The sequence below is a fragment of the Pan troglodytes genome, chromosome 10 (assembly GCF_028858775.2).
Source record: "Pan troglodytes isolate AG18354 chromosome 10, NHGRI_mPanTro3-v2.0_pri, whole genome shotgun sequence".
NCBI classification, from domain to species: domain Eukaryota; kingdom Metazoa; phylum Chordata; class Mammalia; order Primates; family Hominidae; genus Pan; species Pan troglodytes.
The window spans coordinates 131,209,943-131,234,877 of NC_072408.2; the positions used below are offsets into that span (position 1 = coordinate 131,209,943).

At 59.3% G+C, this 24,935-nt stretch overlaps 1 protein-coding gene across 50 annotated transcripts in view; it reads right to left on the minus strand.

Annotated features, from left to right (window-relative positions):
* Positions 1-24,935, minus strand: part of NCOR2 (nuclear receptor corepressor 2) — a 244,179-nt gene that overhangs the window by 58,670 nt on the left and 160,574 nt on the right. For 44 of the 50 annotated variants that reach the window (XM_024348140.3, XM_024348138.3, XM_016924593.4 and 41 more), the window contains 4 exons: positions 20,084-20,235; positions 18,183-18,355; positions 15,798-15,860; positions 3,443-3,585 (listed from right to left, as the gene is read on the minus strand). In XM_024348140.3, the coding sequence (XP_024203908.2) occupies positions 3,443-3,585; positions 15,798-15,860; positions 18,183-18,355; positions 20,084-20,235 (531 nt within the window). The remainder of the gene's footprint in view (positions 1-3,442; positions 3,586-15,797; positions 15,861-18,182; positions 18,356-20,083; positions 20,236-24,935) is intronic. The other 6 variants (XM_063785249.1, XM_063785264.1, XM_063785253.1 and 3 more) reach the window with 2 other exon arrangements.

Here is a 24,935-nt window from a genome sequence, read left to right on the forward strand (position 1 = left end):
TGTAGTGGGTCCCTGCATCTGCTCCGCTTTCTCTGCAGCCCGCGATATGAGGGTGCTCCTTCAAGGTCGGCCAGGAGCGAGAACCAACCCCACACTCCCAAATCACTCATTCTCATCCAGGTCCCAACCTGGATCTCGGGGTCCCCTCCTGTCCACACCTCCAGAGTCTTCAGCTTCAGGGGACAGAAGGGCCACCTTCTTTATCAGCTTTGACTGTGTCATTCGGATCAGAATCACTTTCATCGACACTAGGACAACCCACTTTGAGTCCAGCCCTGGATGGGGGCTGTGTCTCAGCTCAGAATCCTTCAATGCAGCCCCCACTCCCTCCACGGTCCACTAACGAAGTGTTAGCTCCACAGCCCAGCAGGAAAACCCCATCCATGTCTCTGCCCTCAGGGCAGCTGCCATTGCTTCCCTGGGATACAGCAGGCGCTGAATATGGGGCTGCTGAATGGACAGTGAGGATAATACTGAATGCTTATTGAGGGCTGACCAAGGACCAGGCACCACCCTTTACAAAAAGAAACACACTTGTTCTTCAACAGCCCTACGACTGGGTCCCATTCTTATCCCCAGTTTTACAGAGGTGGAAACTGAGGCACGGAGAGGTGAAGCCCAGTATCCTTGCACCCAGTCACTAAGCGGCAGAGCTGGGGTACAAAGCCACCAGCTCCAAAGCCCTGCTCTGCACCATCCTTCTGGAATGCCTCTTTGAATGAATGGATGAATGAATGAATCAATCAATCAATCGTGAGGGTGCCACCACCAGCACCATCACAGCTCTCACTAGCAGAGTGCCTGGGGCATACTAGGCCGCATTCCCAGCACTCTGCAGGCAGCCACCCAGTGTATTCCCATAACAGCCCTTTGAAGTGGGTTCCATTATTGTCCCCATTTCACAGATGGGGAAACTGAGGCACAGAGAGCACAGGTCACTTCCCCAAGGCCACACAGCTAGTAGGTGGCAGAGCCTACGTTCAAACTCAGCTCTCCTGGGCCCAGTCCCTGCTCCCAACCCATAGCACACTGTGGCTGTGCCTGCACGCACCGTTCAAGAGGCGCCCTCGTCAGTGGGATCTCTGGCTGCATGTTCGTCCATGCCAGCGGCTTCACTGGTGGTCACCACACTCAACAGGGTGCCTTAAGCATGGCCCGTGCCACCTTGGCCCAGTGCTCATACCTCCCACAAATCTCCTAGTCTAATAAAACCTTCCAACTCAAAAAAAAAAAAAAAAAAAAAAAGAGGGGGCCTCAGGTGGCCCTGAGAAGGGGGTAGATGGCATCCAGATAAAATAACAATAACCACAGCAGTAAGAGTAACTAGGGCACGTCGCCCTCCCGGAGCGCTGCCCCTCTGGCAGGCACTAAGGACCTCACAGGTGATCACTCGTTCACTCCTCATAGGACCTCTTGGATAACAACTGTTATTCTCCTACCTTACAGATGGGGAAACTGAGGCTTAGAAGGCTGAATTCACTGCCCAAGGTCACAGGGGTGCCCAAATCCACAAGCTGGGCCTTGACCCCAGTCTCACCCTGGGCCTAATGGGATGGTTCACCGTGCTGGGGTCTCTGGTCCTCCAAGCCACTCTCAGGTTTTGGAGTCTCTAGGGGTACAGTGGGGCCACACCCTGCGGAAGCCTGGAAAGCCAGGCTGTGTGGCAGCAGGCTGCAGCGGGGGGAGACGTCCATGGTCGTGGGGTGAGGGGGACAGGCGGAGGGAGCCCCAGAGAGGGGAGGCGGGGGGAGGAGAGAGAAAGTGAAAGGACAGCTGGGGAGAAAGCAGGAGGCCCTTTTTGCTCCTGGGGAGATGCTCAGGGCCAAAGCCCTGCCCCCAAGTCATCCTGGATGAACCACCTCAGACTCCTGACCTGGCTGACAGAATCAATGGCCCACAACATCCCCCGGCCCAGGCCCCCTTCTGCGCCCCCAGGCTGCTCTGGCTCAGGCCCTCTTTGCCACAAGGGACTTCAGCAAGCGTTAGGGACGGGGTTCTGCACATTCAGCCAGATGCGGTGCCTTCCTCCACACCCAACCAGAAGGCCCGAAGTATCCAGAAGAAAAAGGCGCTGCCTGAAGCCCTGAGCTCTGGGGACAAATCCCAGGGGCCAATGTGGAGGGCACGCAGGGCACTGCTTAACTGGAAGTGACGAGGAGGGGCCTCCCTGAGGCCAGAGGGTGGATCTCAGCCCCGACCACAGGGCCGTGGGACTGTGCCCCCTCGGTCCCGGAGCCACCAGCAGCCGCGCGCACACATGACTCACTAAGAACCCACTCGGGAGGGTGGAAGGATGTCCTTAAATTCTGCACAGTGCTTGGGCGGAGTTCAAACAGGGGGAGGCTACACCTGGTCCTCCCACTGCAGGCTGTGTGACCTCACAGCCTGTTCACCCTCTCTGGGCCTCAGCAGGTTGCACTGAGGGAGCAATTCAGCACGGCCTGCCCAGAACCCACTGCACACACTTTACACCCAGGCACAAGGCAGCCCGATGTCATGGTTCGGGAGTGGCGGGGGGAGGAGTAGCCCTGGGGGAGGGGAGCTATGCAACCCCTCCCTCAGTGCTTCTGTATCGATGAGGAAACACGCAGCCTAGTGATGAAGAGCGTGGGTGCTGATCTCATAACTGTGGGTGCATATCGCAATTCAGTCGCACATGAGCCTGGCTAAGCCTCAGTTTCCCCAGCTCCAAAAAGGGGACAATGCTTGGCAAGTGTGTCAAAGAGGGAGAAAGGAGGGAGGAAGGGAAGGAGGAGGAAGGGAAGGAGAGAGGGAAGGCAGCAGAGGTCTCCCCAAAATGCTCCTCAATTCCCAGAAACAGCTGTGGAAGAAGCGGCTGCTCCTCAGAGGCCATTTACACGCCGGCGAGGCGAGCCTGCACCTTCTGTGCTTGTGGAGGAGGGAAGGGTCTCAGCCTCCCGTGGCCTGCCTCAAGCCCTCCAGGATGCTGGGGCTGAGACGTCCGCCCCCGCCCCCCAGACCTGTCCCTCCCCCGCCACGGCAGCCTTAAAGCTGTGAGGTCAAATGGGGCGGGGGAGCCACTCGCTCAGGACCCATTTGCCTCCGGGTCCTCATTCCAACGCGCTGACAGCCCGAATTCCTGGCTGAGTCAGTCTGGTCCACCGCGCTCCTTCCCCCACACCGTGAGACAGGGCTGAGGGCCCCCAGAGGTGTCTGTCTGAGAGGAGTGGGGTGCAGGGTGGGGGTGGAGGGCAGCCTGGCCCGGCCCGTCTCCAAGGCAGGGACACTCATAGCAGCATTGCCACCTGCAGCCATCTCGGGGTACTCCCGGGCTTGAACCCCCAGAAGCTGAGTTCTAACAAGGCGGCATAATAGTCCCTCCCTGGCCCATGCCTCCTGGGGTGCAGAGACATCTCCTGAGGCAGTCTGGGCTCCTCTCCCAGCTTCCCGGAGGCGCGGTGCAGCGTGACTGGGGACTCACCATCTTCAGCTTGTGCTGCTGCAAGATCTCATCGAGGTTCTGCCTCTTCTTGTAGTTGAAGTAGAAGTTCTTACACTGCGACACAGTCTTGGAGCCCACCATCCGGGCGATGGCCGACCAGTTGCGGCCGTGTTCCAGGAGACCTGTCTCAGGAGAGGAGGGCAGTGAGAGGAGGCCAGGCCCGGCACGCAGAGGGGGCCTGCATCCATGGCCTGGGCGGCAAACGGGCCTGGAGCAGAAACCCAGCCTGGGGCTCCCTGCTCAGGCCCAGGACCTCTGGAAGAAGAGACAGTGATGGGCCACGTGTCCCCTGGCGGGGAAGGTACTAGAGGGTGGCAGGCCTGGCCTCTGGGGTCTGGTTTCTCAGTCACTTGACTCCAGGCCAGGATGCATGGGAAAGGCCTCGGCTGGAGGAGCCAAAAGCGACAGGTGAAGTCCCACCGAGGCCACTGCGCGGGAGTCTGGGGGCGGAGGGCTGTGAATATCCAGAACGCACAGCCTCTGCCCAGGCCCCACCTCTCCTTCTGGGCGGAGGGCCCGGCCTACGTGACCCAGCCCTGACACTCGCTCACAGCTGCAGGCGAGGCCTCGGGAGACGGGTTGTTTTCCGGCCACACCGGCCCAGCGAAAGGAAGGGACGTGGTGAGCAGGGGATGGGAGGGTGGAAGTCAGGTTGGGGATGAGCTGGGGCCAGGAGCCTCCAGGCCCAGGTTAACTGGGGCACCTCCAGGGCCCAAACTCCCTAAGGGCACCTAAAGGCCCACTCAGGACTCAGGGCCCACCAGGCTTGGTTGCGCAGCTGGAATTTGCTCCCAAACCCCAACCCGCACAACCAGGAGGTTCTCTCAGCCTCACAGACCTCCTGCTGTGGGAAGAGACCCTCCAGGAATTGGCAGAAAAAGTTCCCTCCATCACTAGGTCTCAGGCCAGAACCAGAGCATGCTGCCCCCCAGGTTCTAGTTTCAAGGCCACAAACACCAGGCTCGGCAGAAACACAGCCCCTGCTGCACCGGAGGCAGTGCCTGGGAAGCCAAGCCCCCGGTCTCGGCCTGTCTGCCCGGCGAGCTGCGGCACACACAGGCACAGGCCAGGCAGCTCTATATTTATGCCTGTGTCTCCAGCGGCGTGACCTTGTGTGGCCCAGCCAGTCCATGCAGGTAGGGCCTGCCCACTTTCCCAGGGCTGTGGGAGAGACAGGGAGTGCTCCTGACCTAGGGGTCTGTGCGGCAAGAGGGTGCCCCTCCAGGGCAGCAGGCCCCAAGGCTGAATCACGTAGCTCGGGACATGGCAGCCTCCCTGAGCTGGAGCTACACTTGTAAGGACTTTAATGAAGGATTTCCCATAATGAAGGTTTTAACCATTTTCCTTGAATAAAATCAAGCTGCAAGCCAAGCTCCAGCTAAAATTGTTCAGAGGTTGGGGAGCTGAGGGGCAGCCGTCTGTGTTGGTATTTTCATTCATTCATTCATTCATTCATTCATCCACCCACCCACCCACGTGCTGGCTGCCTGCCTGCTACACACAAGGCTCTAATGCAAATAAAACAACAGCAGCAGAAACATCAACACATCAGCCCGTGGCACGGCTAAGTGACACACAGAGTTTGCAAAGCCCTTCAAAGACTTGGTTCCGTCTCATCCTTGCTGTCATGGCTGTGACCATTTTCCCATCCCCAGGAGGGGGAAATCTCGGTTCAGAGGGTCCCGCCAACTCACCCAAGCTTAGAGGACCAGCCAAGGGGGGCAGCGCGGGCGTGGGGCCCCAGACTTCCTGCCCTCCGGGTCCTCTGGCCCCCGTGGCGTGGGGGTGGCACTGACTGACAGGCCACCTGCTCGCCTGCCGTGGCCCTGGGAGCCACGTGGCCTCACAGCCCGCTCCTCAGGGTTCCTCAAGGACAGGCGCAGAAGGGGAGGGCCGGGGCGTGGGATCAAGTGGCACCCGGCCCCTGACCTTTCCCTCCGCCCGCGCCAGCAGCAGCTGCCACTTCCAGAACCTGGCGGACAGGGCCGCGCATTTATTTATATTTCCCCAGCCGGGGCCAAGAGAGCCCAGGCAAACACGCCGGGCCAGAGGGATCACAGACCCGGCACCCGGGTGGGAGAGGGCGAGAGGGGGCGGGTCTCCCATCTGGGCCTGCTGGGTGGGGTGGGCATGGAGAGCTCAGGGGGTGGGGGGAGGGTGGCCCAACAACGCTGGGGAGGTTGACATTTCCAAACTCAGTCAATAAATAAGGAGGTAGCTAGGAGCCTGGCTGGGGGCTGGGGACCCTAATTAACTCCGATCATGGGGGCAGTGCGAGTGGGTTGAGGGCAGAGGAGAGGGGATGGAGGTGGGGGTGGGGGTCACCCAGCCCTTCCTGAAAACATACGGCTCCCAAAGGAGCTGGGCAGAGTCATCCAGGCGCCTGGCCAGAGCTCGCTAGCAGTCTTGGCCAGCCCTTCTGCTCTCCAGCCTCAGTTTCCTTAACTGCTGTGTGAGGGGCCAGAGTGGGTGTCCCATTAGTGCCGGCCAGGGCTGCGGGGTAGGGGCAGGCTGGCACTGGCTTCCTCTGGTTCCTGTTCTGGGAAGCCCAGGCAGAGGGTGCCGGGCACGGAGAGAAAGACTTTCTACCCTACCGTGCCTTGGAGACCACCCCGCCAGACCCAGCTTGAAGCCCCCGTCCACTTGGAGAGACCCCCTGTGCACACAGCATCACAGACCTTCCCAGGCACAGATCCAGGTCCCACCCCTGCTTCCAGGAGAGCTTCAGCCCAGCAGGGAGAGAGAGGAGGGGGCATGGGGGAAAGGATGGGCTGGGACCCCCATCCACTCCAGGGGCCCAGAACTCCGACTCCCCAGCTGCCCCAGCTGCCCAGCCTCAAATCCCAGATGGCCACGATGCGGTCCCTGTCCCTGCACCCGCAGTCCCCCATCCCCTCCCCAGGACCACTCACTCACATCCTCTCATTCGCGTCTCCCCCTCGGCCAAGTTTTCCGGAAACATAGGGCTGGGAAGATGCCCCGGGGAGCGGGCCCAGAGAAGTGGGCCGGCAGGCTGGGCGGCCGCGGTCGGCTCCGCGAGGCTGCTGGCTGGCGTCTGCTGGCGGCTCAGCTCAGCCTCACATCCTTCTCCGTCCCACGGTGAGGGAGGGAGGGAGGGAGGGAGCGAGGGAGGGAGGGACGCGGCGGGCGGAGGCTGGCTCGAGAGGGGCGGGAGGCAGCTCCTCACAAGCCCGCCTGCCTGTGGTGGCCCGGGGCTCCTCCAGCGGCCGCTGCCACCTCTGACGCCATCCCCAAGCCGCTGTGGGTGCGCGAGGTGCCCTTCCCCGAGGGTGGTGGGTGGCGGGAAGTTGTCAGTGGTGCGTGTGGGGTGCCCCTGGGCCAGGTATCACCGGGGCGCAGCGTGCCGAGCTCCTCCAGCACCAATGTGCCCAGTGCGGACGCTCAGCGAGCAATGCCGGCCAGACCCCACAGACCCCCGGGCCGGGCAAAATCCAAGGACCCAGGCCCAGCAGGGCAGCCGTGTTCCCCACAGCTGGGCTCAGCTCTGATCTTCTTGCTGCCTGATCCAGCGAGACGCGGCAGGACTGAATGTGACCTCCAGACGGAGGCTCGCGGCGGGCGGGCAGGCGGGCGGGGGAGCATGGCAGAGGCCCAGGTTCACAAGGGGCGGGCCAACTTGGCACTGGCTCCCCCTCCCTCTCTCCCCATCCGCGGCGGTGGCGGCGTCAGCAGTGGTAAGAACAGATGAGGGTTCCAGAAAAACAGAGCTTCTCCACCCCCGGCAGACGGGGAGCAAACAGCTTCTTCCGCCATCATCCACCGCCGCCCGTCCCCCCACCCTCTGTGTCAGTTCCACCTGAGCTCTGCCCCCTGCCTGGCCTGATGCTGCCGAGGCTGACCGAGCCCTCTGTCGGGGACTGTGGGTGGGCAGGGCTAGCCTCGCATTCCGGAGGGATCCCGGGATTTGAGGAGCCTTTGCAGGGTGCACATGAGACCTCCAACCATTTAGGGGAGGGGGAACGGTTTGGGGATTTGGGGTCCCCAAAGGGCCCTCTGCTGCTGGGGGGTCTCGGGACCACAGCTGCCCCTTTCGTCCTCCTCCGAGAGCCCCTGCAGCCGTGAAGGAACACTGTGGGAAATGCCGGGGAGCCACCCAGAAGGTTGAAAGTTAACTGAGCTGAACTTTGGATCCTAGATTCAGGTCACGACCGACTTCCCTGACTCTGGGATCATTAACCTGCTTTTCCCTTTAACTCCCAGCCCTTCCATCCTGCCCCCTAAAAACCTGGGGAGCAGAAGGCGTCTCTGGAATGTCCCTGCACCCCCAGCCCTCGTCCTGGGGCACGATGCCAGGGGAGGGCAACAAACCTCAACCACATCAGGGATCTGGGCCTCTCCACCTGAGTCCTGCCCTCTGCCCTCTGCAGGGGAGGTCTCAGTGCACTTCTAAGGATGCCAACCCCGTGAAATCACTCCTCTGCTTAAAATCTTCCAGTGACCACATGAAGCTCTTGGAATAAAATCCAAAGGCCCTAGCATGGCCCAGGTGACCCTTAGGAGCCAGCTCCATGAACCCGCCCAGCCTCTCTCTGGGTCACTCATGTGTGCCCCAGGGCCTTTGCACCAGCTGCTCCTGCTGCCTCCACGGGTTTTCTCACAGATGTGCCTTGTCTTCCCTCTGGTCTTGGCTCAAGTGATGGCTCCTCAGAGAAGCCTTCCTTGCCCGCCCCTCCAAAGTGACCCCCCCGTCGCCCTGCCATCCCGGGGTTTGATCATCTTCATAGCTTTCACCGCCTCTGAAATTAGCTCCCTCGTCCCACTGCTCATCGGCAGGTGTCCGGGGCCTGCTGAGCACCCTGGGCATCTCTGCCACCCGTCTGGGTCCCTGGTAAGGAGCTTGCAAAGGAAGAGGGGGCTGTGCGTTTAGCTCTGCAGGGGGCCCCGAACCCTCCCAAAAGAGGCTGGGGTATCCCCCTTGACATCCAGGCACACGCCCCCGACACTCTGTGCCAGGGCGGAGATGCCAGATTCTGCCACCGTGCCCTGTGGTCTGGATTCCCCGACCCCACTTCTAATTTCTAAGGAAGGAGTTTCGTTCTGAAGAGTCAGGAGGCAGGAACTAGGAAGTGAAATTGACCAAGACAGGAAGTCCAGCCAGGAGGTCTGAGTCACAGACGCCGAGTGGAGAGCCAGGCGCAGGGGCCCGGCGGCCACAGGAGTGGGTGCTTGGGGCTCCGCTGGGCTAATCCTCCTCTGGGCACCCATGGGGCAGCGTCCCACATGCCATCCGCGGGCCCATGACGAGCTGTTCTCGTGGGGGCCAGGACTCAGCCTCCTCGGCTCAGGTGCTCTGGCCCTCAGGGAGGCCTGCGCTGCTGCTCAGATGCCTCCAAGCTGCTTTTCTCCAAGGGTCTGCAAATCTGCATTCACAGCTAGGACTCCGAGGGGACCACACCACCGCCCACCTGCATCTGGGGATGTTGCAGCTGTTTTCTCTGGAAGTCAGCCCCCAACCCTGGAAACACACTTGCTCTCCCCACCCCAGCCAGTCACCTCCAGCCTTGACGTTTCCCACCCCTTCCATGAAGACTCACAGGCTGCCTGCCAGAGGGGTGCATCGACCACCGCCCCCCACCTGCCATTTTCCCCGAGAAACTCAGCATGTTCTGCCTAAAACCCTATCAAAGTTGGGAGGAAAAGAACCCAGCCGTCTTGGGCCTGAGTCATGCCACTTCCTCATTTCAGAAACCCCAAGCCCTGGGGGGGTTCCACAGGGACGGTGCCTCCGCATTGACACCCTTGACAGGCCGGGCACTCCTGCGTGTCTTGTCAGGACTTCCCGAACTCCTGCCATCCTGAAATCCCATCAGGATGTTGGCTGGATAACATCACACCTGGACTTGCACCTCCCCACTCTTTTCTCTCCATCTACTCTTTCAAAAATCAGCCTCGCTATCTGCCTTAGCCTCCGCATCAGCAATTATACCCGTAAATCATAGGTACGATGTGAAAAAGCTACGTCTTCTCCCAGCTCTCAAAAAAACCCAGACTCATTAAGATGAAATAAAGTCACCTGCATACGACCTGGCGCTGTCTCGCCTACCATTTCCGGAAGTGCCACGTTACACCTTTCAATGTCACGTTTTCCTACAGAGCAGAGCAAAGTTGGAAGCCAGCCTGGGGGGTCAGACAGACCACCCCATGCCCTGTGTCCACCGCAGTGGGCTGGGTGAGCACTGGCTCTCCCTCTGGCCTTGGTCTTCTCCTGTACAAAGCAGAAGTCGTGTGTATGCGTGCGTGTGTACACACGCGTGTGGAGGGCCTGCCTTGCTCATGAGCACCAGCCGCGCCACGTGACGACAGGCATCATTACTACCGCATCGACCGCCAGGTGCTCCTTCCCTGAGTCAGGAGCCATGTGGATGCGGATTCGTGGGTCTCCCCTAGGAGGGAAGGGGGGCTTGTCGATGCCTGATTTCATCCTCAAGGGTGCTGACAGGAGCAAGAGTGTGGTCCAGATCCTGCCCCTGTGTCTGGCTGTACCCCAAGTTCCTGCAGAAACCCCAATTTTTTCCTCCCTCCAAACCATCACAACAGACTGTTTCTCACATATCCGGCCGGGAGGCCAACCAGCCCCAGACATGCACCCTCCCTAGTGGTCTCTCTCCAGACCACACGTGGTGACAGTCTCCTTGGACACGAGCCCCGAGGCACCGCACCGTCCCTGCCTGGTATACCACCCCTCCTGAGTCACACAGCCCGAGTGTTGCCTCCTGCTGGGCCCTGACGGACAGCTGCACCAGGAAGTAGCCGGGCAGACCCAAACCCAGGAGCAGCAGCACTGCCTACCGGCCCGCCCACCCCACTGTAAGCTCTGGCAGCTTTGTGCGGCAAAGCACACAGGCGCTCCTCTTTTGGGGGGCCCATGGTGGGCACAGCCCAAGGCTTTCCCAGTGGACATGTAGTGGAGGTCCTGCTCTCCAGGCTCCAGGCTGGGGGCTCACCCCTCCCCTTCCCATGCCTTAGACGCTTCATCCATAAAAGCCCGTCAGGCCAGCCCATGTGCACAGCAATGGGTGGTTCCTGCCTCGCTCCTGTGAGAAGTGGCAAGACCACTAGACAAGGCAGCTGGAGTCCTGGGGGAGGCCCCTGGGGTCTGCCCGGGCTTACCGGGAGCCACCAGGGCCTGGTCTTGCACATCCTCCCACTGTTGGCCGCTCCCTGGAGATTGGGAAGGACTGGCAGCCTGGAGGCGGGCCAGAGCCAACTCCCGGTCTAGAATGGTGTGACAATGGTGTGACCAGGAGCCTCCCAACCCCCTCCACAGCAGGTTCTCTGCCCGCCAGAGAAGAGGGCTGGGGCCTGGAGGAGCTGCCAGCACAGCCTCGGGCCTCTCGCACAGCTGGGTCAGGCTTCCAAGCCAGGCCAGGCTGACCTTTCCCAGGGGAACCGAGTCCCTCATCCCAGCCCTGCTCCTGCCCTGCCCCTCCTTCCCCACTTGGCGCTGGGCCCGAGGGCAGGCGGCCAGCTCCCCGGAGCTGCCCGGTTCCTGGGGAAGCTGCCTCCTGAACATTCTCGGTCCTCAGGCAGCACAAGCCCCAGGGCAGGCAGCCACAGCCCCATGCACACAAGAAGGGAAGTTGCTCACTTGCCCACCAGAAACCCTATGGCCGTCATGTCCCCAGCCCCTCCCCAGTGGCCTCCCACGCTCTAGAGTAATAGCTACACTCCATCCCATGCTGGCAAGGCCAGGCTCCCGGTGGCCCCTCTACCTTCTGGGATTCAACCACTTCTCATGGGGCCACACTGCCCCTGCCATGGGGCCTTTGCACATGCCTGTCCTGCCTTTGTTACCTGGTCAACAGGTTGGCCCATGGACTAACCTGTTCAGCTCTCATGCCAACCCCATTCCTACTCTGCAAGTAGAGTGCCTGGGTTCAAATCCCAGCTCTACCACTTCACAGCTGTGTGACCCTAGGCTGCTCACTAAGCCTCTCTAGGCCTCGGTTTCCTCACTTGAATAACAGAAGTATTAACAGCACCTGCCTCCTAGTCAGGTTGGTAGAGATAAAGTGACTTCATACACACAAAGCTTCCAGCAGTGCCCAGCACGCAGGATGGGCTCCACGGTGTTACTGGGTGATATTCACTATTATTTCGTGCTCTGGGTGTCAGCCCCTTCCTCGGGGGAGCCCTCTGACTGGTGGCCCCCAGCACCATGGAAGTTCCTCCAGTTGTCACTGTACATTTGCTTGGCAGGTGACTTACCTCTGACCCCCATCGCCGGGGCGAAGACAGAGGTGGCGGGGGCCGAGGCCCCAAAGTGTAGGCACCTGCTCAGGGTCAGACTCTGCAGGAGGCACAGCTGGGACCCAAACCTAGGGAGCAGGGTCTGGAGACTGCGCCCTAAGCTGGCGGCCTGCCATTTCTGAGTGCCTACTGTATACCAAGGACTGTTCCTATGTGGCTCGCTCCGTCTTTAAAGTGCCCCTGGGAGGTAGCATCCCTGCCTCATCTGAGAGAACGATGGTAACTGAGGGTGAAACAGATGGGCCAGGCCAAGGTCAGGGGGCTAAGGAGCTGCTTGTAGCTACAAAGTGATGGGGAGGTTGGTATGCCCCGGGCAGCACTGCCCTCAGCTCTTCTGTGTACTTTCACCAAAACCCCATGAAGGTGGGTGTGCTGGGTTGGAGAGCATCCCCCCAACATTTTGTGTCCACCAGAACCTATGAATGTGACCTTATTTGGAAAAAGGATGTTTGCAGATGTGATCAAGTCAACGTGGGGTCATACTGGATTGGGGTGGGTCCTTGTAAGAAGAGGAAAATGTGGACAGAGACACGCAGGGAGAAAGGCACACAAAGACAAAGGCAGAGCCTGGAGGGATGTGGTCATGAGCCAGGGACTGCCAAGGCTGCAGGCAGGCGCCAGGGGCTGGGGGAGGCAAGGCAGGCTCCTCCCCAGAGCCTCTGGAGGGAATGCAGCCTCTTGGATGCCTTCAACTTGGACTTCTGGCCTCCAGAACAGTGAGAGAATACATTTATTTTAAGCCACCCAGTTCATGACCCTTTATTATGGCAGCCACAGGAAACACACAGTGGGCGCTCCTTGAATCCCACTGTACAGATGAAGAAACTGAGGCACAGAGAGGTTAGCTGACTTGCCTGAGGTCACACAGCTGAAACATCCAGGGGGTTGAGACCTGGTTTCTCCCTAGGGATGGGGCCCCTCTGCTGCTCATCCTGCAGGGCCATGCTACTAAAGTCTTCCAGAGGCTTCAGGCAGGCTGGGGTCCGAAGGCCCTAGGGAAACCTGGCTGCTTACCTGCCCAGGCTCCCCGAGGGAGGGGTGGGGCTGGCTCATTCCTGAGTGCCCCTGCCACACAGAGAGTGAGGCACTATGTTGCTGAAATGATGGGTAAAGGATGGGCAGAGACCATCTGCCTCAGCAATAGCTGCTTCTCCAGTCCCTTTTCCTAACTCTTGGTTTTCTGGGTGGGGGCTCCAGAACGTTCCTAGCTTCTCCACCCCGACCCCCTATGGAGAAGTTGCTGGGGCCTGCCAGCACCTGTCTCCCCGCCCCACCCCCGCTCCCTCCTGCCATCGCCTGGAACACACAGCCATTAGCAGCCACCCTGAGCAGTAATTGTCCAGATTGCTGTAATTCACGGCAGACGAACACGCTGCTGCTCACGACATTATTACAAATGTCACTGAGCAGGGCCTCCGCGTGCACGGCCCCCAGGGGACTCTCACTGCCGTCTCCATGGGCAGGACCCAGGATGAGCTCACTGTGATCACTGAGGACCCAACCTTGAGATGGTGGGACACGGGCTCCTCTCCGCCGGTGAGTCATCCCCAGCCGTCCTCCCAGCCTCTGGATCTGCCCTTCCAGAAGGCAAACAGAGGGCAGGCACTGTCTTCCCAGTTCTCAGGCAATGGGCGGTGGGAGGGTGGGGTGGTCACCGGTGAGGAGGTGGTAGCGACAACAGGAGACACGAGAAGGGATGGAGAGGCGGTGGGACCCTGGGCTGGCCGTTTGGGGATGTCCACGCGGAGTCCTCCGATGGGTGGGTGCTCTGGGAAATCTCCCAGCCAACAGGCTGAGATCCCAGGGACCCACCTGTGATTAAAAATCTCACACAATTTTACACAAATGCTCACAGCAGCACTCTTCACAACAGCCACATGGAAACAACCCACACATCCCCCAGGAGATGAACGACCGACAAAATATGGTCCGTGCAGGTGAGGGAATATTACTCAGCCGTACAAAGCTACTCAGATGAACCTCAGAACCATCATGCTCCCAGAAAGGAGCCAGACACAAAAGGCCACACACTGCAGGATTCCATTCATTGGAAACGCCCAGAACAGGCCAATCCACAGAGACAGAGAGTGCATTAGTGGCTGCCAGGGGCTGGCAGGGCTGGGGCGGGGCCCTGGGAGGGACTGCTAATGGGTATGGGATTTCCATCTGGGGTGAGAAAAAGTTCTGGAACTAGGCAGTGGTGAGGGTTGCACACCAATGCAGATGTACTTAATGCCACTGAGACGTTCACTTTCCAGTGGTTAGAATGCTGAGCTTCGTGTTATGTGTATCATATCAAAATTAAATAAAAGGCGGCGGGAATCACACAATTTCAATAAAGCTTCTTTTGCAGCCTATAATGAAATACATGCCAGAAACCACCAAGTGGACATTAAAGACAGAGAAACAACAATGTGGCCTCTCTGGGGGCTGACAGCAGCCCCAGGCCCTACCAGCTGGATACAGTGCCCAGGCCCTACCAGCTGGATACAGTGCCCAGGCCCCGCTGGCATGCCTCTCACTCACCACACACAGAGCCTGACCTGCTGCAGCGGCAGGCAGGCCCTCCTTCCTGAATGGTGCCAGGGTCTCTCTGGGTCCAGGTTCACCTCAGCCTGGGGGGCGGAGGGCAGAGTGCCCCCGGAGGAGCTCTGAGGGCGAGGGGCAGGGTCCCGGGGTGAGAGCGGGGGCTATGGGGGTCTTCTCAGGGCTGTGGGGACCCTCAGCACCCCCCACAACTACAGTGGAGGACGGGGCCGGGCCCAGGAGCCCCGTGATCCAGGCTGTTCTCAGATACACCTGCCCTTATGTGCCAAGAGCGTTTGCTATAAAGGGCCTTTGTTCCCTCCATAAGTCACGACCTGGAGCTTTCTGCACAAAGAAACCGCACGTCACAGACAGCCTCGACTCCAGCAGGGCCACGGGACCAAGCACGGGACAGGGACGGGGAGTGGGGGCCTGGGCCTGCTCCCGGCCCCACACACCAGCTCCGGAACCCGTGGCACTCCTTGGCCTCTGCTTACTGGCTCCTTGCCCACAAACAGGGACATGGGCGGGGACAGGAGCAGGCCCCACCTCTTAGATAACCGAGAGTGAGCGTGCCGTGGGAGCCAGGTGCTGCCCTGGCCTCAGCAGTGCTGCCAGTGATGCGCCAGCTCCGACAGCCCCTGCCCCAGGCCATGCACGGCCGAGGGAGGGAGGAGATTTGCTCCCACTCAGCCCACCATGGGCCCTCACACAGGGTTATCTGATTCCGCACAGCCAACCTAGACGCCCCTCCCACTCAACAGACGGGCAAACCGAGGCCCAGAGGCAGGTCACTGTACTGGGAAGTAAAGATCTTGGCCAGGAGACAGCACAGCTGAGAGGGGATCCGGCTCAGGAGGCACTGGACCCCAGCCCCCACGGTGCTGCACATCACAAGGCCACCTGCTCGGGATGGCTTCTGCTGCCAGCACCAACGCCTGCTGGCTCCCTGCCGTGTGAGCCACTCCCACGACTGTCCCCAACGGCCTGGGTGTCCCCATCCACTCCAGAACCCATCACCCAGATTGGGGTGCTCAAACCTGAGACAGGTTTCCAAAGCCCCAGCACACTTGAGCCCAGGATAGGACCTTTGGGGCTCTAAGGGCTGGATGAACGCCCTGCAGGTCTCCCTGACCCCAGGACTCTACCGAGATGGCCGCCGGCAAGCTCTGACTGTCCCGAGATACCCAGGTGTGCTGCCACTGCTCTGTCCCCAAGGCCCAGAGGTGCTGGCCACAGAGGTCACCCAGAAGCCACTCGCTGACTACATGCACAGCACAAGCTGTGTCTCTCTGAGCTGCGCCCTCAAGTCACAAAGACAAGCCTGACAGCGCAGCTGCACAGACCCATTTTCTGGAAGGTAAAACTGAGGCTCCAGGGTGACAAACCTGAGAACAGCCCAGAACCAGAACCTCACCAGAGGCCTCACCACAGCCCCTGGCTCAAGGCCAAATGTGTCAACACCCTCCCCAGCACGTGAGCTTCAGGCGCCCTGGATGCAAACCAACAAGGCTTAAAGCCGCCACACACCCCTCACCTTTCTTGGCTGTTTCCATTTCTTCTTCTGTCCAGCGAGAACTCTCATTCAGCTCCATGGAGGCTGAAAAGAAGATGCCAGGTGATTGGCAGGAGCCGGGAGAGGAGGCACTTTGCCTTCTGCCCTTTTCTCTCCTTTGAGCCAGGGAGGGAGTAGACCAGGCCTTGACGGTGTCACTGCACGGCTCTGAACCCCATGGGAAGGCCACATTTCAGACGCCCCTCCCCAGCCAGTACCCACCGTGGCACCTGACTCCCTGAGCCTTTATGCTGGGCCGGGGCTGTGCTGGGCAGTCCCACGTGCCGTTGGTCGGGGCCGACCTCCACACAAGCCGCTGAAGTCGGGGCACCTGCGATCACCCCATTTTATAGAAGGGGACACTGAAGCAGTCAAGGGCCTTGACCATGACTGCCTCTGCCTGCACTCTGTTGGGAAAGGGGTCACCTGGTGACGTGGTGACAGTGGGACACAAGCTTCAGGTGGGCCAGGACCTCATCTGACCGAGGACCCTCTCGGAGCCCAGCTCTTCTATTACTGTGGGGCTGTCCCGTCACGGCAGGATGCTTAGCAACCCTGGACTCTGCACGCTGGACTCCAGCAACCCCACTCCAATTGTGACCATCAAAACTGTTCACAGACACTGCCTGGCGTCCCCTAGTGGGGGAGTAAAATCGCCCATGGCGGAGAAGCCCTGCTCCAGAGGGAATGTTCATACCCCCACTCATCCAGGACAAGGAGGGGCTTCTGGTGTTACTGGGAAGGGACACAACCTGGCCTTGGGGTCGGCTGGAGGTGGCTGCATCTCTGCAGTGGCACTATTTTTGGGTCTGTCTGCCGAGCTCCTCTGGATGTGAGCCCTGGCCCTTCCTTTCCAGTTGCTTAAGACCCATGAGTGGGGTGGGTGCGAGGGACGTCAGCTCCATGGACTCAGCACCTGGAACTGCGCCAGGGGGAGTATGTGTCCAATAGAGGCTGGCTGAGGAGTGGCGGAAGGTTCCAGCAGAAGAGGGGAGACGGCCCCCACCCCCATGGGCAGCCCCATCACCCCCGACAGGCCAGAGCCACCCCAGCCTCCCCCATCTCTGCAGCCACAGCCTGGGCCTCTCTGGGACCTCATCGATGCTCCCATTCCTCCCCACAGGACTCCCAGAGGAAGCCTACAGAAGCCAGGGGTGCCAGGGGTGCTGAGGGTGCCCAGTGCCAGAAGAGACGTGGAAGGCCTAGGAGTGTGTTTTCCACCCTGCGGCTGAGCCCCCAGCATCAGCCTTGGGTCCGAGAGGACTATCCCCAGAGATCAGGCAGGAAGAAAGCCCTTTCACCCTGGGCCTCCAAGTACACTGCCACCAAGAGGCAGCTGGAAAATATCTGCAGGAGCTGCATAGGCTCTGTGGCCAATGGGGCTGAGTTCTAATCCCAGCTACAATGAAATTTTTAGAGAGGGAACGTTTCCTCTCTGAGCTTCGAGTGGGCCATTTATGAAATAGGTCCAAACTACATCCCACGAGAAGAGACAGGTGTATGACCCGGACCCCAGGGGACGGTGGGGGTCTGTGGGAGATGAAGCAGCATCTCCATCCTGAGAATGAGCCCTGGCAGGCGGGGCTTCGGCCTGAGCTCTTGGGCCCCTGGGTGGGTTCCCGCAGTGGCTGGAGGGCTGGACCCTAACAGCTAAACAAAGTAGAGACAACAGACGCACACCGCTGCCCCCTGCGGCGAATCTTGGGAACTGCCACTCACATCATCTCATTTTTTCTACTTTCTGGGAGGGTAGTGAGGGATGAACACCCTTCTCAACAGAAGGGGAAACCGAGGCCCACGGAAGTGAAGGTTCCAGTGAAGGAACCAGATGCCTACCAGGGTGGAGGCTGGGTGGGGACAAGTAGAGCCCATGACATTCTAAGAAGGAGTGGTGGTTACTCGGCTTCCAACAACCGCCACCTCATGGGAACCTGGGCCAAGTGTGGCCAGATCTTCTGTTTTAAAAACGACAACCAAAAAATCCGGAACTGGTCACTGGGAATTTTATGTGACATCTCCCTGCTCTGAAATCACTGTGGTTGAAGCCACTGAGCTCTTCCTACACCCCAGGCACTGTTCTAGGTGCTTCTCACATAGCAAGTGACTACAACTGTCCCCCCACGTTAGAGGTAACCACCGATTCCTCCCACTGAGAACTTGAGGACCCTGAGGCACAGAGAGGTTCAGGAATTCATGCTGGGCCACACAGCACATCCAGTAGGTAGCGCTGGGATTTGACTCCAACCATGACTTACACCAACCCCTTGGCTGTTGCCAATTAACTCAAATTGCACGAAACTTTCATGTGAGCGCAACCCGCCGTGTCTCCAGCCCCTTCCCCACCCGCATCCCTGGCCCCCGGCTCACCCAGCTCGGCGCTCTGCTGGGGGGTGATGGCCTCCTCGCTGTTGGCCTCATTAGCCATTGAGCGGGTGATGCGGCCTTTGCGTCTTCCCTGGCTGTTGGCAGTTTTGCGGCCTTTGGAGGCCACGGCCTCCTTCTCGTCGTTGTCCTCCCCTGAGGTGTCGTCTGTCTTCTCCCTACAGGCCAGAGAGGGGAGATAGGATGGTTTCACCCGAGCCGGGAAATCAAACAGCCACTGGAGGAGACCGTTTCTTTAGCTGGATTTGCACTGGCTGCCAGCCATGGCACTAATCGGACACTAGGAAAGAGGGGGAGAGGCCTGAGGTGAGGGTGGCCAGGGGCAGTCTGCAGGGGCTCCATGTTCACCAGAAGTGGGAGTACAGCTGGCAGGACAACACCATGCTATTTCTCAAAAGGGAGTTGCGGCCAGGTGTGCTGGGTCACACCTGTAATCTCAGCACTTTGGGAGGCCGAAGTTGGAGGACCGCTTGAGCCCAGGAGTTTAAGACCAGCCTGGGCAACACAGCAAGACTCCATCTCTACAAAAGAAAAAGATCAGAAAATTAGCCAGGCGTGGTGGCATATGCTGATGGTCCCAGCTACTTGGGAAGCTAAGGTAGGGGGATCTCTTGAGCCTGGGAGGTCGAGGCTGCAGTGAGCCATGATTATACCACTGCACTCCAGCCTGGGTGACAGAACAAGACCCTGTCTCAAAAAAAAAAAAAAAAAAAAAAAGGATGGGGGTGTAACCTGGGCTATCAACTTAATTCACCAATAAGGCCACGTGGACAGGTAGTTAATTGGCTGGCTATTTTATTCCCCAAATGGGAGGTACTGGGAGCTTTCCTGCAAGGCTACTTTCTTCTGGGCTGGTGGTTATCTGCAAGACCATTTTATGCACCAAATAGAGAGATACTGTCTGCAAGACTATTTGGTGAACTAAATGGGGGCGTGGGCTGGCAGCAATTTATAGGGCCATTTTATTCGCCACAGAGGAGCTATTTCCAGAGGGGCTCTATAAGAGGCAATACATTGGCCTTCAGTATTATCAAGGGCCGGGCATCATCTTAGGCATTGGCAGGAGGAAACTCTCTTGCTGGTTTTATGCAGGCCTAGCCTGCAGGCCTAGCTGAGGTGTGTGGGGGTGCTCACAACCTCGATACCCGAGCTGGGGCTCTCGCAGAAGTGACTGGGGAGAGTTTTACTGCGGGAGGCTCAGATTGATCACCTCTGCCTTCCCATTCATCTTCCTGAAAGGCCCTTGCTGGAAGCGTCTGGGAGACGGGGTGAGGAAGCCAGATGTTCTCTGAAGCCAAATTCCTGAGCCTATTACAGGTACCTGGCGCTAAGTCGTGCCGCCCCCCTTTCTCCAGCTGGCTGCACTCCTGCAGCCCCTGGCAGGCACAGGAGGCTGTCACGGCCCCCGCGGCGAGGCTGTGCCTTGATCTGCAAGAACTCACACTGCCATCGATGATTCTAAAGGTGACAGCAGCCGCCTGCACACCTAGTCCTTCCAGGAGGGCCTCTGATCCCCCTTTCCCCCCTCCTGGCGCCTCAGGAGGAAAGAGCGGGAGGAGGCGGGGAGGCAGAGAGTTCCAAAGTCATTGCCTGGATTTATTAGCTCAGGAGTGGAGCTCAAATGAGCTATCAGTCTCTAAAGTCTCCAGAGGGTTGGAGAAAGAAAGCGAGGGCGGAGGAGAGGGGGGAGCCAGGGAGGAGGACTAGGGCGATGGGTGGGCTTCCGGAAGGGGGGCTGTCAGGGGCAAACGAGCAGAAAGCCCTCCCCCCTGCTCACAGGCGATTGGTGGGCCCCCCACCCGTCTCTACAAAGGGTCCCCCAGAACCGTGTGCCACCCGGGTTGGGTCAGCGGCCGGGCCCTGCAGGGGACAGCAGGCTGCCTTACTTGAGGTCTTCCTTGTCATTCTCCACCTCCGGCTTCTCCTCCTCCTTCTCCGCCTCCTTTTCCTTCTCCTTCTCATCTTTCTCCTCCTGGCTGCTGCGGGGCATGGGCGGCTGCTGCTGCTGCTGCTGCTGCTGCTGCTGTTGTTGCTGCTGCTGTCAGACCCCGGGGGAGGGCAGAGGGGAGTGGGGAGGGAAGAAAACCGTGAACAGGTGAATCTCTGCACCTGGGCTCAGCCTGAGCTGGGGGAGGAGGAGGAAAACCCGTGGAGTCCACCCAGAAGAGGTCATAAACAACCGGGAAGCCAGGCCCCACTGGCATGAGATGGGGAGAGGCACGGCCTGGGGTCTTGCCGCCCTAGGGGCCTGGGGAGGCGGAGTCGGGGTGAGGGGCAGGAAGCATTGGTGTCAGAAGTGCTGGCTTCAATTCCTGCCCTTTCCACACAGTGGCTGTGTGAGCTTGGATGAGGGTCTTAACCTCTCTGTGCCGACTCCTTCGCCTTGACAATGGGGGTATTCAGCATGCCCGTGCCTCAGCTGAGGGCTGGGAGGTTGAAATGAGAGAATCCTCACCATGCTTACATCCGCATCTGGCCCGGATATTTAAGAGGGGCAGATGTGATCTGGGTCAAGAGAAGTGCCCTGGTGAGCCTCCGCAGGGGTGCCTGAGCATCTGGGAAGCTGGGGACACACCCCTGATGCCCCAGCCCTGCCCTGCCCCCGACAGAGCTCAGGCCACCTCTCTAAGCCTCAGTCTCCGAGTCTGTAAAACGGGGAGGTGGGGGGATGCCCCTGATTCCCCAGAGCCCAGGAAGGCCCCAGGCCTGCGTGGAGGTGGCTGCTCTGCTGCCTGGGCCTGGTCTCCCTTGCATGCCAGCACCCCAGGGGGACAGAACAAGCCCATTTTACAGAGCAGATCAGAGAGGCTGGGAGCCAAGCCAGCCTCCTTACTTGTGCCTCTTCCTGTCGTCTGCCTCCCCCACCTGTCCCAGCCACTCTGGGCCCACCGCCCCTCCCCTCACCGAGATAGAGGAGGGAGTGTGAGCTCCTCCTGGCACCGCCTCCCGATTTCCTGTCATCCCGCCTGATTTCTTTTAAAGCACACACTGATTTTCTTGGACACCCCAAGGTCCTCCCTGCAGGCAGCTGCCAAACCAGACCATCTTTCCATCCCTCTGAGCCAAGCGAAATAAAAATAAACCCCAAAGCCTTTTAATGTGTACCAGGGGCACAGTCACGGCAATGTTTCAAACCAGGGAGCAAGAACTCCAAGCAGATGGAAGAGGAGGGATCGGGGAGGTGAGAGAGACTCCCTTCTCTTGCCTTTCCTTCCTGCCAGGAACAGGTGCCTGACCCACACACAACGCTCTCTCCAGCCTCTTTTCATTTAGGATGGGGCAGAAAAACAGAGCAAGTGTCTGACTGCTGCAGGCAACCGTGGGCTCCCTGAGGCTGCTGCCGGGTCCAGGGCAGAGCCTCGGGCCTGCATCTGCCTCTTTTCCCCAGGAATCCCTTGCCACCACGTTCTGTAAGAGGAGCCAGGAAGGGGCAGAGTTGCCCGACCTGGAACAGACCCCCCCCGGCCCCCAGGTTGCTGCTGATTCCCCAACAGGTGCCCGGCATCCTGGGATCAACCTGTTCTCCCTCTCCTGACCTCCAACCCTCAAATGTAACGTTTAAACAGCCGGCAGGTGAAGCCTCTTTTGGAGGTGGAAGCTGGGGCAGGGAGGTTTTTTTTGGCTTGTTCCTACACAGTATCCTTTCTGTCCACATTTGCCCGATGTGGGCAGAGGTAGGGACCCGGGGAGGGAGGAGTGATGTGGCTGGCTGGGGAGAGAGCCTTGGCCCCTGGGCTGCCCGGCATGGATGCTGTCTCCCCGGGTCAGATGTCCCTGGCAACAGCCCAGGGCCAGAGTCTGGGCAGGGCCGGGGCTTTTGAATCACACGGGCTTGGTGTCTCCTGAGACCACATTCAGCTACGTCTGTGCCAAGAAGTCCCCACCTGGGCTGTGGCGTCCCTCCCGATGGTAGCAGCAGCCACGGAGCCTCCTTCCCAGAGCATCTGCCCATCAGCCCCTGCACCTAGGCTGGTGGGGGCTCCATGACCCCCTGGGGCCTCATCCATGGACCAACGAATCAGGCTAATGTCTGCTCCGGCATGGCCAGTAAATGCAGCTCCACACCCATCAGGCCGCAGGCAGGGGCCAGTTGGGAGAGGGATGCATCTGGGCCAGGCCCTGAGCTACGAGCCTTCCCCACCGCAGCTCTCCTCCAAGTCCTCAGAAAAGCCCCAAGGAGGAAGAGGCTGGTACAGAGGAGAAAATCCCCACAGATCCCCGAGAGCTGACTGTGTGCCCAGCACTGTGCTGTCCATTTTCTATGGGCCGGCTCCTGGCCCCTCTGAAGTCCTGATGGAGATGAAAACGCCACGAGTAACACCCCTGCACCATGCCAAGTGCTTTGCAAACACTATCCCAGCCTCAGAAACAGGAGAGCAGTGATCACTGGTCACATTCTGCAGAGGAGGAAACAGGCTCAGAAAGGCAAAGCTTCGAGGTCTCGGAGCAAAGGCTGACGGCCCAGAGTGTGGGGGATGGGGCCCTGCTGCCCCCAAAGCCCCCGCTGAGAGTCTCAGCCAACCCCCAGCCACGATCTACAGTTTGTGTTCTGCAGACTTGCCAGCCCGCCCCATCTACCTATCCCTACCTGCCTCCCACTCCAGACTCTACAAGCCCCGCGAGGGCCTGCCCACAACCCCCTCTCTCCTGGAACGTCACCCCCCATGTCTCCATATTCGATCGCTCATGGCACCACGTGCCTGGCTCCGTCCCACATGGTCTCCCCTACCCACCCACCTGTCCATCTTACAGAACAGGAAACTGAGGCACCGAGTGCAATCCTGGCACCAAGCCCTGCCGCCTCCTCTTCCCTGATATGTTAACAAGCCCCCAGGGCAGGGGTGCCTTCCACCCTCACCCTCTGGTTGGAGTGGGTGCAGCAACACCCACTAGCACAGCACCTTCTGGGCCACCCTGCAGCCAAGGCCTAGGGCCCTGTGCACAAGCTCCTCATTTCCTGTGGCCTCAACATCTCCTGTGGGAGAGGCATCCCCGCAGCCCACGCTGAGTGAGTCCGGTGGGGGAAGATGAAAAGGAGGAATAGCAGAGTAGCCCTGGCCTTAAAATATGCTTTCCAGTGGGACAGACCCCGGCAGCCTTAATGATGAACATCTGCAGGGTCTCGCAGTGGCCACCCGGGAGGCCGAGGGACTGATTGAGGGCCGCTCATACTCGCTGCTGGGAGATTATGCAGGGAGAGGGAGGTCCCAGCTCACAACTCCCCCTGAGGAGCTGGGGGGACCCGGCAGCCGGCTCAGCCCCCAAAGCCTTCTATGTTTTAGGGCAGCAAGTGCAGCAGCCGACACTGGCGAGGCTGGGCTGCTGGGTCTTGGGCCTGTCCATAGAGAGGCAGAACTGCACCTGCTGGGCTTCCCGGGCCACTGGGGGCCATGGTTCTCAAGGTCCCATGACATTGGCTGCACACTCAGATCTCGTGGGGAGCCCTGCGAAGTCCTGATGCCCAGGCCGCACCCCACACCAATGACATCCAAATCTCTGGGTGGAGACCCAGGCCTTCGTATGCTAAATTCCAGGTTATCCCGATGGGCAGCCAGATTTGAGAACCAGTGCTTTACCAGGGACTGGCAAACGTTTTCTGTAAGGGCCAGAGGATAAGTATGCCGTCTCTGTCAACCCCCTTCTCAATTCTGCCACTGTCTTGTGAAAGCAGCCCTTATATCAACAAAAGGGCACGGCTGTGTGCCAATAAAACTTTATTTACAAAAGCAGGTGGTGGGCCGGATTTGGCCTGTGGGCTTTCGTTAGAGCACTCTGCTCCAGGCCAGTGTTACCCACACCTGCAGGTGCACACACATCCCCTGCCAATTCCCACTCAGTCGGTCTGGGGTGGGGCCTGGGACTCTGCATTTCTAACCTGCGCCAGGAGAAGCTGCCACGGCTGGCCTCAGAGCCCACTGAGGAGTGAGGCCTTCAAGAATCCTTGTCTCACAAGGCACATAAAGGACTCTGTGCAGCAGAAAACGCCTGTGGGCACCATTCCCTCAACGTGAGGGGCCTGAAAGGAGAATCAGAAAGAACTAGAAGCCAGCTCCACTATCTCAAAGGACCCCGCCCTCGTGGTGGAGGGCTACCTCTGCCTTTCAGATGTGCCACTGGTCAGGCTGACAGTGGGTTTGTGCCCTGTGCGTGGTCAGAAACATCCCCCAAACCACAGTACAACTCTGTGACAAACCCTACTGGATCTATGGTTAGCCAGAGCCACTGGCCCAAAGCCCCAAGAGACACCTGCCCCCAGATCTGGACACTGAACCCATAACCCTCAGCCTGCCAGACAAGCAGCGCATGACTGGGCCTGTGCAGAAGCCCCAGACTGGGGGCTATGCAGAAAAATATCTTAATTAAAAACAGCAAAAGCTCGCTGAGCACATTTGATGAGGCCTTCTTCTCCTAATCACTTCCTACCTGTTATTTGAATCCTCCCAACAACTGGTATCATCCCAGTTTTATGGATGAGAATGCAAAGACACAGAGAAAGTTTAAGTAACTCATCCAAGGTCACACAGCATTTCCTAGAAGGTCCTACAGCCAGGTGCCCTACCTCCGCCCTGGGCTGGGGGTTCACAGCCTCCTCCCTATGCCCATTTAAACCAAATGATGCCATTGCCTGATTCTTTCCTTCTGCCAGCATAACTTGAACCCCCAAGGGGCACACCAGCCACCGAAAGATGTGGCCCCCAACTGTATGGAGCTTGTATTTAGGTTGACAAAGACAGGCCA